This window comes from Dermacentor albipictus, chromosome 8 (assembly GCF_038994185.2).
Source record: "Dermacentor albipictus isolate Rhodes 1998 colony chromosome 8, USDA_Dalb.pri_finalv2, whole genome shotgun sequence".
NCBI classification, from domain to species: domain Eukaryota; kingdom Metazoa; phylum Arthropoda; class Arachnida; order Ixodida; family Ixodidae; genus Dermacentor; species Dermacentor albipictus.
In genome coordinates this window covers 33,931,008-33,951,787 of record NC_091828.1, presented here as the reverse complement: position 1 = coordinate 33,951,787, position 20,780 = coordinate 33,931,008, and the positions used below count along the sequence as shown (strand labels likewise).

General features: G+C 42.8%; 1 protein-coding gene across 1 annotated transcript; it reads right to left on the bottom strand.

Annotated features, from left to right (window-relative positions):
- Window positions 1-2,729: 2,729 nt before the first annotated feature.
- LOC139049223 (uncharacterized) lies at window positions 2,730-18,643 on the bottom strand. The gene is made up of 5 exons (XM_070524591.1): window positions 18,495-18,643; window positions 17,403-17,482; window positions 12,977-13,077; window positions 3,004-3,223; window positions 2,730-2,870 (listed from the first exon to the last, which is right to left on the bottom strand). Exons 1-5 carry the CDS (start codon window positions 18,641-18,643, stop codon window positions 2,785-2,787), a joined length of 636 nt encoding a protein of 211 aa, XP_070380692.1. The 3' UTR covers window positions 2,730-2,784.
- Window positions 18,644-20,780: the final 2,137 nt, after the last annotated feature.

Genomic DNA, 20,780 nt, shown 5'->3' with positions numbered 1-20,780 from the left:
ACAGTAATTGCGAATTTATTGATGGAAACACGTACTCTAGTCAAAGAAGTCACTAAACGCAAGGCTTAATAAGAGCACGCGTAAGCGCTCTACCACCGATGCAATTCTGCTACATACGCCGATGAACTGTCGTTCCCACTGCAGTTCTTGCAATTTGAATTTCCCCACGTGTGCTAGCTGCTTGGAAACGTACAAAGCGAAAGGCTGACCAACGTGTCAGCACTTTTTTTTATGTTATTAGAAAGAGATGTCACCCCTCATGAAAATGATTATGTCCTTTATGTTTACTGTATGTTTCCCGAAGTTCACATGAGGAAATGTCCTTTATGTTTCCTCCATGTTGAAATTTGGCCACTGCTTTTATCTTTCCTTCATGTATCCTTCCTTTATGTTTCCTTCATGTTACCGTACTTTATGTTTCCTCCATGTTGAAATTTGGCCACTGCTTTTATGTTTCCTTCATGTATCCTTCCTTTATGTATCCTTCATGTTACCGTACTTTATGTTTCCTCCATGTTGAAATTTGGCCACTGCTTTTATGTTTCCTTCATGTATCCTTCCTTTATGTATCCTTCATGTTACCGTACTTCATGTTTCCTCCATGTTGAAATTTGGCCACTGCTTTTATGTTTCCTCCGTGTGTCCTTCCTTTATGCATCCTTTATGTTACCGTACTTCACGTTTCCTCCATGTTGAAATTTGGCCACTGCTTTTATGTTTCCCTCATGTGTCCTTTTAGCTTACCATACTTTGTCTCCAAGATGTTGAAATATGACCACTGCTTTTGGCTGTATGACGCAGCTTAAGACAGCTGCTTGTAAACAGGAATTCATACAATACTGTGGTAAAATGATTAGTTTATTAGACTAATCTATACAGTGGTGAGAGGGAATGTTTAAAAACGTTTTATAGCAAATGCAGCAGGCAATTCATGCACACTATAATTAGGAGAACCTGCTTCTACTGCTGCAACAGGTAGAAGTAGAAGCATGACAAACATAATGTAGCTTTTTTTTTTTCTGGCTCTTCGAACTGCTCTGGTATAAACAACCATACACTACACATCGCTACTGCATATGAGCAGTGTTAAACTGTCACGGGCATGAACCTTAAGTGCTGCCTGTATTTAATAAACTTGGTTGCGTGGATGACGACGCTGTTGTCACCCTCAGCGACAAAGATATCGGGAATGACAAGCAAACTGAGAATGCACTCATAGTTCCACTGTATTTTGCAATGCCACACAGTTCACAGTAACAATGACTAAATCACCCTTCGACCATCCACTCCTATGCGTCGCTTGCAGTTTACAGCGGCACATCACTTGGTGATCCCCCCTCCGCGCCATATTTGTGGTCGCATAAATTTACGTGCATATACAATACTATAGGCTTTACATTAAGTATCTCTCGTCTAAATCAGAATATTGAAGTATCAAACAGCATATCAGAGACCATATTTTATCCTCCATGGGGTTAATTATGTGAATATTCAGTTGCCACAGAAGGGGCAGTCATAACTGCATAAATTCAAAATGAATACGGACTAGAATGAATAATAAAAGCCCACCCGATAATTACACATGTTACAAAGACAACAAAAAATATACCAAACGCTTCTTTAGGACAGTACACTGCCACAATAACGAAACAACACACAGAAGGCTAGATGAACTAAACGAAGATTAAATGAACATCAACATATAAAAGAAACAAAGGCCATAGTTTGTACAACAAAACACGAGTTGCCAGATCAGTTGCAACACCAAGACAAAAAAGAACGTGAAAAAAGATTATGCAGATCCAACAGAAATGTTAAATGTGAAGCAAAATGGTTAATGAAATGCTAATTTCTTTCCCTTCCTCCAGTCTTTGGCATAAAATAATACAGCAGTTTCTGTCATAGCAGGACCTCTATACACATATGCATTGGTATTAGCAGGGTACCGTGACGTATGCAATGTCTTAGAGAACTATAAAGATTGCCCGCAATGTGTATACTAGAGATGGGCAAATATCAATTTTTTTCTGACACAAGCACATGTATTTATAGCAGAAAAATTATTTTCGTATATTAAGATACCATGCCTGCACTGATTGGTGCAAGACAGCTAACAGCAGAAACAAAATTGTGTTAAGGACATCACTAACTGTCATTAAAACTGGCCGAACAGCCTCTCAACATCATTAGAGACTGGTTGCAAACAAGCAAGAAAGAACGACTGCTGTATGACTAGTTGTGGGGGGCGGGGGGGAAGCTGTTGAAGGACCTGTGTGCCTAAAACACATTGAAAGGGCCTGCATGTTACAAAAATACCTAATAGCTCACTTTCAAATACAGTATGTTAAATATTGGAATATTCACCCACGACTAATTATTGATTCAGCACTTGCATGGCAAAGAAATGATATGCTTCTTGTAAATACAGCAAATATGTTAGGTGAGAAATAAGTCTGAGCAGAACAAATGACTAGAACTGCTAAGGTTACAAGGAATAAAAATGACTAGCAGAAATGCTGAGCATATAAATAAGAATAAAATTATCAGAACAATAAAACAATTTCAGCAGAACCCATACCGCTGACCTAAGGTTTACAGGAAGAATGGAGCGATTAAAGATCATAGAACAAGAAATGGCGGTAAAGCCAACGTTTCAACCAGTGGACTAGTAGAAAGTGCACTTGTCTTCCTCACAAATACAAGTCTACGAGTCAAAACATTAATTTTGCCGGCATCCCTTGTTCTAGCTACACCTGTTGATCGCTTCATGAAGTTAAAGAGATCCTAGTGCACTTGTCCACGAGCCAGCATTGCAGACAGGCTCCCCTTCACCTCCTTTACTCCGACGTTATAGAGGGAGCACGTGTAGGCTTCAAAGAAAAAAAATTTTAAAAATAAAAATCCATTAATGACCGAATTCATTTGCAATCCCTAATTGTATAAACTGTCTACACACTGTATTTGGATCTTATCAAAAAGAATGTAGTGGTAAAATTAACTTACACACAACGGCCTCAACCCTCTTCTGGTCTAAAGCCTTTTTTGGTGCCGCGTCTTTGTTAGCCCGGCAAACCTTGCCATAGAGGGAGCTATTTTCCAGCTCCTCCGGGCTAAACACTACACGAAGGAGCGCCCGTGCGAATTTCGATGGCTGGTGCTTTGCGCTGAGGCTGATCCTGTCAACAAGTTGCTTCTCCACCAGCACCCCGTCTCCTATGTCCAACTGCATAAAATACAGAGTTGTTCATAATATTGCACACTTCTTTACCATGGACAAGATGCAATGAAGCAACACATTGTAAAACATAATATGGAAAAATTTGCACATTTGAAGGTAAAGCTAAACCTTTCGAGAGAATTGCCTGTCTGGTTGGGAAACTGATAAGGACTTTCAGACTGACTCCAACCAAATAACTGAATTTTATTAGCATGACTTTTCGGAGTCCATTCGGCTCATTATTCAGGGATTGTTCTCTGGGGGTGGCAGTGTGCAGCTTTTAAAGGGTCTTTAGTAAAGAAAAGGAGGAGAGTACGGAATGTGGGGAGACATTCCCCCCCCTCCCCTCATCTCCCGTCTGTGAAAACAAAAGGGGTGAGATGGCTGCCATGGGGCTGAGCAGCTGGGATGACCAATCCTGGGGGAGCTTGACCCACAAGAATGCTGCCGACGGGAGGTGCAGGGGAGGGAAGTTACGGGGCAGCGCCGACGTTTGCTGTTGGTGAACTCGAGCGGGAATCTACCTGGCTGGGCATCCTTTTCTTCTTTTTGTCATGTCACCAAGGCCATGGATATACACCGAGGGTAGGTTGCCTTTCACGAGATTTTTGTTCACGTGGTATTCTGAATGTGCCATGACTCCAATAGCAGTCTTTTTCGCGAGTTCGTCTTTGTTTGAAGGATTTTAGTTTCTTGGAAAGCAATTTTGTGGTCGGAGTCTTCAGATTGTTCAGCGACGGCGCTGCGCATACGGTTGAATGTTCCGACGTCGGTCTCGTGTTGTCTGATCCTTTCTTTTAGATTTTTGGTTTCCCCGATGTATGACGCCGGACAGTCGGCACAGCTCATTTCGTAGACAGCGCCTTGAGATTTATCTTTTAGTGGACGATCTTTTGGTTTAGGGAGGAGAATGTTGAAAATGTTTATCGGTTTGTGCACCACTTTGAGGCCTTCTTTTTTTAACATTCGGTTGAGCGCTTCGCTGGTACCTCTTAAGTACGGGACAGACACTCGTTTCCGGGGTTGGGGAGAAGTCAACGGCTGAAGGTATCGTAGTTTGTTTCTTCTTTTTTGTTGTCGGGCTGTTTTTTGATTGAAGTCATCTGTGTAAACATTCCTTTTAGGTTCGTTAAAACCGTTCTCTTTTCTTTCTTTTGATCTGATCCCGATCGCTCCCATGGGATCGCTCCCATTCTTAGATGTACAAGTTACACGAACAGACAGGATTCTAAAATTTTCATTCTACAGAAAACCAACCCCCATGGGCCGCTACCTTCACTTCCAATCCGACCATCAGGTAAACCACAAGGCGTCTGTTGTAAATTCTTTATTCAAAAGAGCAGAAACTCATTCCTGATCGGGATCGGATCAAAAAGAAAGAAAAGAGAACGGTTCACAACGAACTTAAAAGGAATGAATACACAGATGACTTCAATCAAAAAACAACCCGACAACAAAAAAGAAGAAACAAACTAAGGTACCTTCAGCCGTTGACTTCTCCCCAACCCCGGAAACGAGTGTCTGTCCCGTACGTAAGAGGTACCAGCGAAGCGCTCAACCGAATGTTAAAAAAAGAAGGCCTCAATGTGGCACACAAACCGATAAACATTTTCAATATCCTCCTCCCTAAACCAAAAGATAGTCCACTAAAAGAAAACTCTCAAGGAGCCGTGTACGAAATGAACTGTGCCGACTGTCCGGCGTCATACATCGGGGAAACCCAAAATCTAAAAGAAAGGATAAGACAACACGAGACCGACGTCGGAACATTCAACCGTATGCGCAGCGCCGTTGCTGAACAATCTGAAGACTCCGACCACAAAATTGCTTTCCAAGAAACTCAAATCCCTCAAACAGAGACAAATTTGCGAAAAAGACTGCTATTGGAGTCATGGCACATTCAGAACACCACGTGAACAAAAATCGCGTGAAAGGCAAGCTACCCTCGGTGTATATCCATGGCCTTGGCGACATGACGAAAAGGATGCCCAGCCAGGTAGATTCCCGCTCGAGTTCACCAACACCAAAACGTCAGCGCTGCCCCGTAACTTCCCTCCCTTCCACCTCCCGTCAGCAGCACTCTCGCGGGTCAAGCTCTCCCAGCACCAGTCATTCCAGTAGCACAGCAGCCGTCTCACCCCCTTTGTTTCCCGCCCCCCTTCCTCTCTGTGAAGTGTCTCCCCACCTTCCGTACTCTCTCCTCCTTTTCTTTACAAAAGACCCTTTAAAAGCTGCACACCGCCACCCCCGAAGAGCAACCCCAGAAAAAGAAGTTGAATGGGCTCCAAAATGTCAGGCTAATAAAACTCAGTTATTTGGTAGTCTGAAAGTCCTAATCTGAAGGTAAGCAAGTGTACTTGTTCAGTATTGAACAGCCCGAGACTAAAGCTAGCCAATTATAATGGCAGCTCAACATTTCACAATGCAATCAAGGCACATAAGGGTGAAGTGACCAAATGTTTCATTATATGCAGCATTTGTTCAGGGCCATAAGAGGCGCATAAATACAGTGGCTGAACCTGAAAGCACTCTGTACCGTTCATGCAACATGTGTGCTGAAATTAGCACTTTCACACGCAATAACCAAATAAATGATGCATTCAAAGCACATGAAAAAAAAGACAAGTAAGACATGGCGGAGTTGAACAAACACATAGAAAGGTTGTACATCACAAATTTACAAAGGGTGACTAGTATTGTGGGTGAATATTCAAAATTTCATTGTTTAGACCTTATTATGCAATCTGTGTTTGACTATTCGCTATTTTAACACTGCTGAATATATGTATTTGTTCAAAGATAAGGGATAACACTTCTTAAGCCTCAAAGGAAACAGACCGATGCCAGCAGAGAACAGTAATAATATTATTGCAAAATAATCGTCGCAGTGGCACTCGTTCCTGAACCCGACCTTCAGACAGATAACTCATGCTCGATAATGTCCAGTCATTTTTACATCATTTATATAGGAATTTGTTCCCTCGATCACAGCAAACCAACATATATGGCTGATCTCTCCATGTTTGTGTCCATTTAAAGCATTCTACGGTGCCTTGTTGTATCACACTCTTTGCCTTCAAGAAACGCAACACTATGTGCATCTGAACCCTTGCTGTTCCCTTGTATTTACTGCCAGTGCCTTGGTGCACCAGTTAGCTAAAAGCAGTTGTGTCACATCTTCAAGCTCCTTAATTGACTGGTTGAGAACAGAATTACATGCATGTATCGAATAATTGAAATGAACTTTTTTTAGAGAATGGTGCTACATACTAACATTTCATTCTAATTTGTTTAGAAATTAAGAAATATTTTATATTAGATTAGAAAATGACACTATTCTAACTGCCATTCGAAGTGCATCGAGCAATGAAGTCAACTTGTTCCAAGGAGTCCTTACGTTTCAACAAATCCAAAATTAAGCAAGTTCACCATTACAAAGCAGCACTGTAGATAACACAGGGACAAAAATGAAGTACAGCACTGCATCCTCAGGCTTCTCTATGCCTGTTTGCAGTGCTGGTTTCCAGTGATGAGTCATAACTCTTATAAATGTTGCGCACCACTCGTAGGCTACAATGACAAGAAAGCTGCATTGAAAAAGATGTGGGAACACGCTCAGTTAAAATTAACCAGCAGCATGAAGACAACACCAGCATCACCACCACCTAGTTGTGGTGCTATGGCTGGGCAGTTGATCAATTAACTTACGAGTTAATGGATTAAAGCTTTATTCCTGTTACTTTTATACAGCAATTGATCTGGTAAGCTCACATTAACAAAATCAGGCAAAAGACGGCATTTTGTTCTTTGTTGCCAATTTCCAGTAAAGAGCAAGCACGGATGACAATAGGAGTGAAGGGAAATCTTGCAGTAATAATAAAAGCAACTCAATTCAATTCTTTCTTTTTTCAGAATGTGTGCCTCGTGACAAAGTCATCGCATGTAATTTTTTTGACTTATGAACATGAAAACAATTCCGTTCATACGATTAAGAGGTGCCAATTCATCAAGCTGAATTTTTAAATCGACACCCAGCTCTAATCGCCACATAATGTTGTGCTAAAGCAGGCACAAGACAGCCATGGCCACATAAAATATTAACTAAATGGTTAAGCCATTGCTAAGAGGTAGATAATGTTTCACTAATTGTTGGCTACTTGTCTTAAAGTTTTGTGTGAAAGCACTCCGAGACATACTCTCTAAAAAATTAAATTCTGCGATTTTAAGTGCCACAGCCACAATATAATGAGGCATGCTGTAGTGAGGCAACTGGGGTTTCTTAACGTGCACCTAATGTACAGTACACGTGTTTTTGCATTTTGTCCCATTGAAATGCAGCCGCTGCAGTCAGGGTTTGATCCCACACCCTCAAGCTTTGCAGTGCAATTCCAAAGCAACTATACCACCAACTAAACAGCATTGGAAGTATGGACTCCCAGTGTCATGAAATATGTTTCTGCCTGTTCGTACAACAAGAAATTTCTCTGTTCTGATAGGTACGAATACAAAGAGGCATCAGAATTTTCGCGAGTAGCTTTGTTTTGAAGAAACTAATTATGTGCACTGGAACACTGTCATCATCAAGATGGTCTTTTTGCACAACATTACAGCACTAAGCATTCCTGCGACTTAGTAACTATGTCCTGGAGATCTTTTCGGAACAATGAGCACCTTCTGCAACTTGTGCTTAATTTCAGCCATTATAACAGAATGATGACCATTATGCTGGGTTTCTTTTGGGGGTAGAGGAGGAATAGAGCAAAATAAGCAGGGCAAAACCTGGCAAATGACCTGTTTTTAATGCCAGCAATCACAGGGACAAAACTTGGGTGTACAGCTGCAGCTGAGCCTAAGCAAAAGTCATTGCAGTGAAAAGACCCATCTCCCCAACATAAAAAAGAAAGGTGACCAACGTCTGAAGCACAACAAGGTGCTTCATATTTTTAAATTCACGGCATTCTGCACCGGAAATTACCACCCAGTGACCATAGCACCCACAGTTAATTTTAGTGCTTCTGGGGAGCCTCTTCGGTGAAAACAGCCAGATCTGGGGTGCATGAGGAACTGACTGCTGCATGACAAGAACACATGCCGAGTGACCCTGTCACAGAACAATGTGCACATGCGTTTCTCACCATAAACAACATGGTTAAAATTTTACACTTATTCTACTTGCCAAACTTGGCTCCCACTGGCTGTACATACTGGTGTAAAAGCCGCACTTTTTTTTCATCAGGTTTTCTCAGGTGTGGGTTATACACAAATCAGGCCTATAGCTACACATTAATACACTGCAGTGCCACTGCGACTACTTTGTCAGATAAAACTGGTGACAGATATAAAATGTTATTTCACTATTGCCGCCGTTTTCAAGCTAATCACTCTCGGACAAGCTCAGCTCATCGGCACGCTTCCCAAAGCTGATCGTCCTCTGTGCCGTCCATGGCATTTGATATCCCAGCGACTCTAAAACTCTTTGCGATGGTGTCCACTGACACGAAATGCCATGCGTCCAGAATCCAACCGCACACTTGCTGAAGAGACACTTGCTTCAGTCGCCCTGTCGGAGTTGTTTCATGGTTGCCCACGGCCATTCACTTAGCGCCGCCGAAATTCTGTCTTCAATGGCCGGTTTACGCAAACATAGAGCAGTTCCCGCACGCTTGTCAAGCCACCAGGAATCATGGCCAATTTCATTCAGCAGTCGGCCAGCCAAGCCTTCACTCGGTCTGTTAGGCTGACGCGCAACGATGATGATAATGGTATGCGGTGAGTGAGCAAAACTAACTGGCGCCAACTTGTAGAACTTCGTGAGACTAGACATGTCTTGGCGTTTCTTTTTAAAATTTTTGCACCCGGAAGTGGGGGGTGTGAGCTATACATGGAGGCGGCTCATACACGAGTATATATGGTATATTGCTCTTTACACAAAATTAAGTACACAGCTCAAAAGTCACCGTTTTCACACGACTGCCAAAGTTAAGACTTTTCACAGGACTGCGTTGGGACCTCGTTGGGAGCAGCAGGAGCAGCGGGGTGCTTCCAGTCAGAGTCCAGATCGTATGGTCCTCTGACGCCGGGAAGATTACCCAGAACAAGATCATAGAGGGGCTCGTCCATACATGCCACTGTTAACTTGCCTGTAAAGTATGGCGTATTCACTTGTACGACAGCTTCAGGCAGGTAGCTTGTTGAGGAGGTAGCTTGTTCTTCCCGTCATATGCACATCTGGAATGCGTTCTCATCTGACAATTGCGGTATTACAACCGGTATCTCGTAATACACGAACATTTCTTCCTAGCAGTCGGCCTTGAACAACTGGCATCCCGTCGATGAGGAAAGCTACAGCATTCCCAGGTTTTTCGTCGTCACGGTCACTTGATCGGCGAGTCTTCTTTCCTGAACATTTTGATACTTTCACTGGACGAGTCCTAACTGGTTGAGATTCCATGAGTGCACACGAAGAACTCGATTTATTGTCCCCATGCTGATTTCGGCAATTTTCAGCTGTATGTCCCATTCTGTTACACAACTTGCACTTTAGCATATGCTTAGGTGGGTTACGGCAGTCAGGAGCCAAATGCCTAAACCGGTGACAGAGGATGCACACGAGTTGCAGTTTCCTGGGAGCTTCAATGTTTTCCCCACCGGAATCCTTTGTGTTATCGGGACCGTTTCCTAGGCTTTTCCAGTTCTGCGCTTCAAGAAAGCGATCCGTCAAGCTAGCAAGTTCGTCAAGGGATTTGCACTCTCGCTCCCTCAAGAAAATAATTAGCTTTGATTCACAACACCGCAAAAACTGTTCAGAGATCATGTGACCTCATAGACCTTCATACATTTTAGGCACGTTAGCCATCTAAATCCAATTATCAAAATAGGTTGAAATTCTTGCTGCTGTCTTCCAGTTTCGCCCTCTACTGCTTGTGCTTTCCGAAACTTCTCTTGGTAGCCTTGAGTTGTGAATCGGAACCTCTGTATTAAAGCTTTCTTTACCTTTTGGTAATCTAATGAATTGGCGGCAGTCATCCGACCAATCACAGTTAAAGCTTCACCAGTCGGACACATGCTCACAGTAAGAGCCCATTTTTTTTGTGGCCAGTCCTGCCCTGTTGCTACGTGCTCAAATCGCTGCAAATACGCGTGCAAGTCATCGCGTTTCTCGTCGAACAAAGGAAGTAACTTCTGTAGATTGAGGGATGACGAGGAAGTGCTGGGCGCAGTCAAAATTTCAGAAGCCGCTGCCTGCACATTCCAAGCTCCTTCCTGAAGCTGCAGCTTTAGCTGGAGGATCTCACGCTTCCTCTCGTCAGCTTCCTTGATTGCCTCTCACTCCGCAGCTCTCTCATCCCTTTGTTTTGCCTGTTCGGCTTCAATCCATCTGCGAAGTTCTGCGCCTGACAATCCTAGTTGGAGTCCTATGGCCGCAAGTTTCTCTAAATCCATGGTGCCATCTACTAATGTGTGTCTGCGCTCAAGCGAAACTGCCCTCTTGCACTGTATCCACGAGTGAATCCTGGCAAGCTCGCCCATTTGTGATGTTATTGGGTGCAGGATCACTCCAGAAAGAGGCAGAAGCAGCACACAGAAGCACAAACACACATCAGACTTGTATTCTTGTTCCAAGCTTCTTGGTACCACCTAGTATGCAATGCCACCTACAATACCATGATTAAGGTATGATTTTGGTAACTAAAAATAAGTACACAACAGAACTCATTGTCTCTGCTACCAGAACTAACTACTGTATGAAAACCACATAAACAAGCTTGAAGGAGCCCCATATCATGAAACACATTTTCTGATCAATAAGGCTTCTTTACTGACAGAGTGGCTAAAGAAGTATAATAGAATAATCCAAGAGGATGAATATATTTCATTCAATAGTTGTACCGCACTGTTCTCTTTAGTTTTTTTTCATTCCTTTCTGATACCCCAGTAAGAAGCGAACATTTTGCAACATTAAGTGAGTGCCCTTCCTGGCAATGAGTGCCCCTTTGATGGCACGCTGCTAGACAGGAAAGAAAAGTGTTACTTGGAATTGATTGCAGTGTTGATTGGAAAATCGGCCACCACTTTATATTTTAAGAAGCCAACAAACAAAGACACCAAGGACAACACAGGGGAAATTACTTGTACTTGCCAATTGAAATAAAGAAATAATAAATTAATGGAATGGAAAGTGGATAAAAAAAAACTGGCTGAAGGTGGGGAACGATCCCACGTCTTCACATTACGCGTGCAATGCTATACCGATTGAGCTACTGCGGCACCATCTTTCCATCCACTTTCTGGGGTATTTATGTGTTACTACTAGAACTAACCCTGTGAGTGTTAGCCAGCGCCACCACTTGCAAACCTTGGTAGCGGATGTGGTACATCCTTTCTGCCACAAGCATCACGAGTACATGATCTTGTTGGGTGAAGACAACTGGACAATAAACCCACACACGCTACCTGAAGGCATCAATGTTGCCGGATTCGAGACCCTCATTAAATAATTAATGAGGGTTCATTTGGGCGCTGGCTAACACTCCCAGGGTTAGTTCTAGTAGTAACACAAACACCCCAGAAAGTGGATGGGAAGACGGCACCGTGGTAGCTCAACTGGTAGAGCATCGCATGCATAATGCAAAGACATGGGTTTGTTCCCCACGTGCGGCAAGTTGTTTTTTCATCCACTTTAATTCCATTAATTTACTATTTCATTGCTTCAATTAGCAAGTACAAGTAGTTTCCTGCGTTGTCCTTGGTGTCTGCTTGTTGGCTTCTTATGATATGATTAATAAAAATCAGGCCCCTCGGTTAACCCCCTTTCTTCTCGTTCACTTTATATTTCGTTATTTTAAACAATATTTGCAAAATACCTTACACTATTAATTGTCACAAGCAAAGACGTGTATCAAAAAAGTGTTTGTTAGCAGAAGAATGGTGGTTTCCATAACCAACTATATTTAGGTCAGTTGAAACCATAAGAGAAGATTTCAGAATTAGTGGCAACATTGCACTATGTAGTTTTACCCTAAGAACACTGCAACCGAGGTACTTCCGACAAATGGACTCCCTCATGAGTGCTTTCTACAGCCAGTGTCGCTAAATCTTTGCATGCAACAGCTTGTAAACTATATAATAACAAAGTGCGCATGGTCAAAGTGATTAAATTTAATAATAATAATAATTAATATATGGGGTTTTACGTGCCAAAACCACTTTCTGATTATGAGGCACGCCGTAGTGGGGGACTCCGGAAATTTTGACCACCTGGGGTTCTTTAACGTGCACCTAAATCTAAGTACACGGGTGTTTTCGCATTTCGCCCCCATCGAAATGCGGCCGCCGTGGCCGGGATTCGATCCCGCGACCTCGTGCTCAGCAGCCTAACACCATAGCCACTGAGCAACCGCGGCGGGTGTGATTAAATTTGCCCATCTGACACGTCTAAAAGCAAGACGTAAGCACTTACATTGTAACAAACGTGAAGGCACCTAGTTCAGACACACTGAGCATTCCAAATCAAAAAGCGCACTAAACATACACAGGCCACTTTGGGTAAGCACACATTTGGGCAAATATTCAGAATCTGCTCTGTCACATACATTTTCAATTCCAAAGCCACTCTAGCACATTTCTAATGTTGAGCTTTATTCACGTGATGTATTTATGATGCATTCACTTATTCCTACTGCAAGCCATGCTTGCTTGGCCCAATCAGGAGCTAATACAGCATTTACTACAGGGTAAACAGCAGTCAAAATCACAAACCTTGCAGACAGGCAGGGTCGCAGGTGCTGAAGATGCCACAGACATAGACCCTGTCAGCTCTTGTGTCGCCTTTTTCAAATTTTTTGCCATTTTCTCAAGGTCTGAAAGAAAAAAAAAGAGAGGAGTTTTACGAACCCATATGGCCTCTCAGTGATACAAAACTCGAGGATTGTAAGGTATATTGATTGATATATGGGAATTTATGGTGCAAGGGCCAGATATATGGCCAAGAGCACCATACACATGGTGATGGTTTTTCAATGAATTCTTTCTGAAATTAAGAATTGCACTTTGAATGGTGGATATAGTATGGCTGTAAACAGGCCTAATATAAGTCGCTTTAAGTTTCATAATATATGCAAGTACTAAAACAATGACAATGACCAGAGATATAAAACACGACCATAGATGTTTTGTTAAGCAGGGATGATGTAATAAAATGTGTAGGTGAACGTAACACTACTGCCTCATCAGGGCCCTTGCATTCAAAGGTCTCGAGACGTGCTGTACTAGGTGCACCTAACGCAGCAGCAGCCTCTAGTAAGAGGCCGTACTACGCAGCTTTTGGACTGAGAATGTGCAGTGCTAGTGTCATTTAAAAAAATTTTAAAACAGATTTGGTGTCATATAATGGGTTTGTGCCATTAATGCGATTTAAAGGGATGCGCTGTTGATAAGCTAAAGGAAAGTGCTTTTTCCTCCCGATTTCTGCTTCCCAACACTCCAAAAGGAGATGGATGATCGTCAGTCTTTCAACACATCTGCATGTAGAAGGTTGATCACCAGTCAGCAAGAAGTTGCATGTACCGTATTTGTACCCTATTCTTTGTCAACAGAACAGGACATCGGTTTCGCGTGATTTTATTATTGATGGGGAAGTGTGTAACTGTGCCTTCAAGATGAACTTAGATGAAAATTAGCATCGCACAAGTGTTGCCAATAGTCTCCTAATTTTTCCGAAATAAAGGTTTCAAATCTATAGCTGGGTCAGCTATGGAAGAGTTGAAATCTTTTGTCACTGTAAATGTAGTGATTTCATCGGCGAGCACATCACCTTTGACACCTCTGTGCCTGGGTACCCAGCATGACACGTTGACTGCATGCATAAACAACGTACAAGAGTGAATACCCCGACAGGGGCCTTTAAGGGACAATAAATGATGATGATGAATAAAGATCGATATTTACAGGATTGTCATGCTTTTGTAGTGATACTAAAGCTTTCGTAGTGATACTAGAGCCTTGACAATGCTGAGAGAGTCCGTAAATATAACTGCCTTTTCTAGTTTCAATTGTTTGATATGTTTTACAAGAATAATAGTGTACAGGCTTCAGTCGTAAAGATACTTGTTTGCACATGCTGAATGCCAGACTTTGGAAAGGACAGATGAAGTGCTGCATGAGACACGCCGGCTTGCGACTTTGATGCATCAGTATAACATTCTTCCGGGCAACAGTACTTCAACTAAGTTCAAAGAAGTGCATTTGAATGTCCCTCTTAGGAATGTGGGATAGATGCTGTGAGGCAACAAGTAGAATATGAAATCAATTTATGTTGTCAACGTTGGCGGCAGCAGTTGTTGCTCTGAATTTACTCTAAGAGTAGGTAATGCAAAAGGCACTGTTTATTCTATATACCAAGCAATTGTTTTGCATCCGCATATTTTCCTTTAAGCCGGCTGGCTTTTGCCGAGGCTACGTCTGATTTGTCTGCGAGCTCTTGGACTTTCGCTCGCGAAATCTCCAGCTCCTCTTTTAGGCACTCCACCTCGTCCTCAAGCCCACAGCTGCATTTACGCTGTTGAGAAATTTGTGGAAGAAAAACAGTGTTAATGAATTCAACACCAATGAAGTAAATATTCTGCAGTTATATATTTACAATCCTGCACCACACCATGCACCTGTATATAGAAAAGCAGCATATGTGGTCCAGGCTTCACAAATGAGATTTCAAAGGCAAGCATTGGAAAAAAATAAAGTATCTAAGAGTGGCAATAAGCTTAAGCTCAACGTTGTCAACAGAGAAGTCCCTTAGTGTTTTGTAAATGTACTATCATGAGCAATATGAAAGGGAACACAGGAACGCGTGGCAAACAGCCTCGGAGCGATACGCGGATGGCGCTGACAAAAACAAAGAGGGAAAGGAGGGCGCTCTTCTATTAACTGTTGGCACTCCCACCACGCTGGCATTTCTACAAAGGAGCAGCTTACGTCATGGATCGTCCGACAGTTGTTAAGATGGTAATCGTCGCCAGTGACTTACACCGATTCACTTTCTTTCCTTTCATTCTCTTTTTTTTTTCGCGCAACCACTTGATAGTACTCCAAGGCCAAGTTTGCCCTGTATTTCAAACCAATTCTTTATTTGAATCGACGCACCCGGTTGTCAGTGGCACCTCGAACAACGGTGACGATTGAACCAATGACGACAGAGGAATGGAATAAAGAAAAATTTGAAAAATAAACACATTGATAAACTGTCTCTCGTGCGACATTGTTGCACAAAGTTCGTTCAGAAAAATTCATATTGCACACTGCAGTGGCCCACGCAGGGCAGTCAACTCAGATTTTGTAGCCTCAAGATGCCTCGAGTGCCTCTTAAAGAGCGGGAAGATATAGTAGAAATGTCTAAAAGAGGTTATACGCAGCGCAATATTGCTCTCGTGACAGGCTGCCCATTGAAAATGGTCAACCGGATTATCCAGGCTTACCGAGACGAAGGACGCATAAACGATGCGCCGCACCGCAGACGAACCCGATCAACAACGAATGACCAAGACCTTTGCATCGTGGCTGCCGTCAGCGACAAACCATTCCAAAGTGCAAAGGACGTTCGAGGTGCTCTTGGATTGGACAACTTGAAGCTACAGCACGGTACGACGAAGGCTTAGAGAAGCAGGACTGCGAAGTCGCATCACCGCAGAGAAACCTCTGCTCACCACAGCCAACAAAGCAGCTCACCTGAGGTTTGCTACTGAACACCGCAGCTGGAGCAAGAGTGAGTGGAAGTATGTAGTTTTCTCTGATGAGTCCACGTTCTCGAGCCGCTGGGACCAACAAAAGAGAGTGGCGGACGGAAAACACACGCTTTAGTCCGCAGAATATCGAGGAGGTGGCCGCCAGCGGACGCGTCTCTGTGAACGTCTGGGAGTCGATTCCCCACGAAGGCCTAGGCCCACTGGCGAGAATTGATGGGAGGTTCACAAGTGCTGCATATTGCACTCTGCTCGAGCACCAGATGATCCCCTATCTGTTGAACGGGCCACACCTGAATGGGTGTTATTTTTTCCGGCAGGACTTGTCTCCTGTTCACAAATCGAAAGACGTGGCGCGCCTTTTGGAAGAACGAGGGGTAATGCAACTTCAGTGGTGCACGAATGGTGCCGACATGAACATTATAGAGCACGTTTGGGGCCGTATGAAAGTGAACCTTTCGAAGAGCTCACTAGAATTGGCAAACTCCGACCAACTATGGGAAGCAATAGAACATAAGTGGAAGCGCCTTCAGCGTGATACTACATTCATCAAGGCTCTCTGCGTGTCTCTGCCCCAAAGAATGGAGGCCATCGTTCTAGTCGACGGTGGCATGACGCATTATTAGGCCACCAACGAACAAAACAAAGGACGAGGATAAGCTGCGATGACGCTATTGCCTTATTTCATTTGCTTCAATATCTTTTTAATATTCAGCAAGCGCCAATAAACTTATTTTGAACTCACCCTCAAAGACCATTTTTTCCCGATTGACAACATTTACCACAAATCAACATCGAAGTCAGGAACAGTGCTACCTTTTGTAACGATTTGACGCAAAAGGTTACCAGTGACGCAATATTGAACAGTGTTAGCACTGTCTGCTGGCGATGCGAAGTTCCGCACTTTGCAGACGCACGGTGGGAGTGCGAACAGTTGTTAGAACAGCGTCCCTCTTTCCACTTTGTTTCCGACGGTGGCCGCTGCGTATCACCCATATAGGTGGGTCTGAGGGTGTTTTCGACGCGTTCCTGTGTTCCCTTTCATACGGCTCATACTAGTACATTGAATGAGCTTGACATGATGTAAATTACGACATGCAAGACTATTTAATTATGCCACGCCACTTAAGTGCGCCTTCCTTTAGCACTGGTATTGTCACCTCCATGTTTCATAACATACAACTTTTGTTTCCCATTTGTTATGTCCTTTTACTGCCCTCATGTAGACATGCATAGACACAGGTTCCTTTTTAAGGCTATAAAATGACTAATTAAACTCATTTAAAAGGTATAAGCAGCACCTTCATAGGTCTCCATATATTCACTGACAGTAGATAACAATGACAAGGTAGATTTCAGAAATAATTAGGATAATTGCTGAAGCAGCAATGCCCCCTTGTAGCAGTGGCGGCTTAGTTTTTTATGCAGTCAATTTGTTGCGCTAGACTTGCCTTCCTTCCAGCAAGGCTGCTCTGAGGGAGTTGGCCAGCTACCAGTCTGGTCCGCCTCCTTTCCATGGCCACCTGTGACCCTGGAACATTATAGAACACCAAACTCAATTTCATTCAAGTGGTGCAAGAACCATCTGGTTTGTCTCTTTTGCAAACTAAGCAACAAATAAAAGAGTTAAGCACTGTAAACTGACTGATATACGCTATTTTACTAATATCACTGCCTGCAACTTGATTGCAGGAAAAGCTATGATATGTACTGGGACAAGGATTAAGGCATGAAGTGCAAGTGTTTGATCAAATAGCTCAAGCAAAAGTTCTGCACAAACAGTAGTTAATTTCATGTGGTGCCAGGATATGTCAGACAGATGTCAAGCAAACTAGACAGAGCCATGTCATATTCTTTCCAAATTATCATCCACCCTGTGGTTCAGAGTGAATACAGCACAGCTGTGAAATAATTGCACAATTCTGTTTAATGGGTAGTGTTAACTAGCAGGTCTCAGTGCAGGGTGTGCAAATTTAATGCAAAGGGAAATCGCTGGTATGGCAGTTCAGTGCTCAGAGACAATAGGGCGAGACTGAACCATGTGTCGTCGTCAGTTGCTTACAGTGCTTCTACAGCAGAATAGCTGTAGAATGCGTGAATGCATATCATGACTGCACGAATCACTAGAACTGAGAAGTACATGCACAATACTAATGTCCTTGCAGTTGTTTTGAGCAAAAGTACACCATTTACATGAATAATATATACCTATTGACCATGCGGTAGAATACGGTAGCTCAGCAGTACATGGCACTGTCATGCGACCAAAAAAAATTATCGTGCCTTACCATATGCAGTCAAATAATTCATTTTACTCTTACAACGGTAAGCTATTTTTCGCTTATAGGCTTACTGACAACGCTCTGTGACAAGCGATTGCGAACGGCGGCAATGACAACTGATCAAGCTTAGATAAAAGCCTCCCTTACTAGTGCAACTTCCAATTTATCTCTGCCTAGAACATACTGCTGCCGGAAGCAACCAAAAAGAACTACTCACCCATTGCCAAAACATATGCAGGCGCATATTTATTGTCTGCCCACAGGACCTCCACTTCTTCAGTTGCCAAAGCCTTGATGCTTCTTGGGTCATCAAGCAGCTGGCAAATAACCTCCTGCGACTTTATATTTCGCAGGGGATACACGTCCCATTTGTCCTCCGTGGTCCATTTCACGAGCACGTGGTCCCCCATGGTTACGTAAAACTCCACGGCGCACGGATTACGGAAGAATGCGAAGTGCATGTTTAAGAAATGGGCGCGAAATTTTCTTGACATGATTGCGATAGCGATGGTATCGCTGTTTTTTCTGTATATCCACTTGTCCTCACAAGTAATGTTTAATTCTTTAATTACACGTATGTACATAATATTTACGTCAACAACGTTATTTATTATCAAATATTGCTAATTATATGCTACGTTAATTTCTGCATAGCTTCTTTTGGCGTAAAATGTTGAATGTGGTTGAGTGGGCCTTTTCTTCCTCCGCGAGTGGGGCTTAGCTAGCCACCGTAGTGCGGCGAACGGCACACATGGCGCACGCGATAACAAAACATTTAGTGGCGGCGCTGCAATCTCAAATGATTCAGCGCAACGACAGGATCTTGTCTCTTGATCGGAGTTCCTCTGGGCGCTTGTATTTGGGATTGCTGCATTAAAATGATAGTTGTTTCAACGTTCTATACCCCGCGAGAAAATGACTTATCTTATTTTTCCCCGCATGCAGTAAATCGATTTACTCCATGCGGGACACCCGCCGTGGTTGCTCAGTGGCTATGGTGTTGGGCTGCTGAGCACGAGGTCGCGGGATCGAATCCCGGCCACGGCGGCCGCATTCCGATGGGGGCGAAATGCGAAAACACCCGTGTGCTTAGATTTAGGTGCACGTTAAAGAACCCCAGGTGGTCAAAATTTCCAGAGTCCTCCACTACGGCGTGTCTCATAATCAGAAAGTGGTTTTAGCACGTAAAACCCCAAATATTATTATTATTATCCATGCGGGATAATTGTTTTTGTCTGGGATACCACCAGACTTCTCTGTGGTTTGTACTGCACACGCGATGTAGACTTGAATAATTATTTTAGCTCACTGTTTCTGTAAATCGCGCCCTTGAATCGACCTAGCGCGCAGTCAGTCCAAGACTTGATCGGCCTTGTGCAGCGAGCCCACATGTGTTCGAACATATGTTAACTACCTTCGAATTTCGAAGCCATCATATGCGTGAAAACAATGAGAAAATTTTGTGACACGTGTGCTTGGTTGTTTGACAGGGATCGAAATACCGTAATATATTCCATGCATGTGCACGTATTTCGCCATTGAGTTCAAGATCATCAGCGAAATTGGCGCACATGGAATATATTACCGAATTTCGATCCCTGTCAAAAAAAAACACTAGTGTCACAAAATTTTCTCGTGGTTTTCATGCATAGGATGGCTTCGAAATTCGAAGGTAGCTAACATATATGTTCGCACAGACGTGGGTTCGGAAGGCAAGTCGGACCAAGTTATATATATATATATATATATATATATATATATATATATATATATATATATATATATATATATATATATATATATATATATTATGTGTGTGTGTGTGCATATATATGGGGGGGGGGGTGCTGCTGCTTTTCGAGTTTGCGTATATCTGTGTTGTCTCATATGTGCTTGCGTATATGGGGATAAAAGTAACGATTCCTACTCTAATAAAATACAATTGAATAAGAAAAAGCAATGTACTTAATCGCAAACGTATTCGCGATTACTTAACATATATTCGCAATCGGTCGGATCAACATGGTTGCAAGCATGAAACTAGCTTTCATTGATTTTGGTAACAAATCAATAATGTAAAAGACCGTATAACTGTAGTTGAATGAAGGATATCAGTAACATATATCTGCTAGCATTAGAACGTCCTAGCATGCTTGCCCGTAAAAGAGGGATAACAATATGCACATGACTGATGGCTTGTAGCATGCATGGGCCTGTTGCCATATAAGGCTGACAATGTGTGCGAAATTATATCCTGACACGGCCGCTCGACGCAAAGCAAATGCTTTTGGATCGAGCGGCCGTGATACTGATATATAGAAAATACGCAATAATTAGGTGGTTTTGATTGCATTGATTTTATCACGTACTGGCCGGGTCATAAATTTAAAACGACTCATGGTATACATTAAATAAAATAAAAATCAGTCTATTGATTCTTGAACTATATGAGCCAAGCGCGATTCGTCGTTTCGGTCTTGCAAGCCGCGATCATCTCAGGAGTTCATAACCGGTTTAAGGGTGACGTTACTAATTAACTCCGTGTAT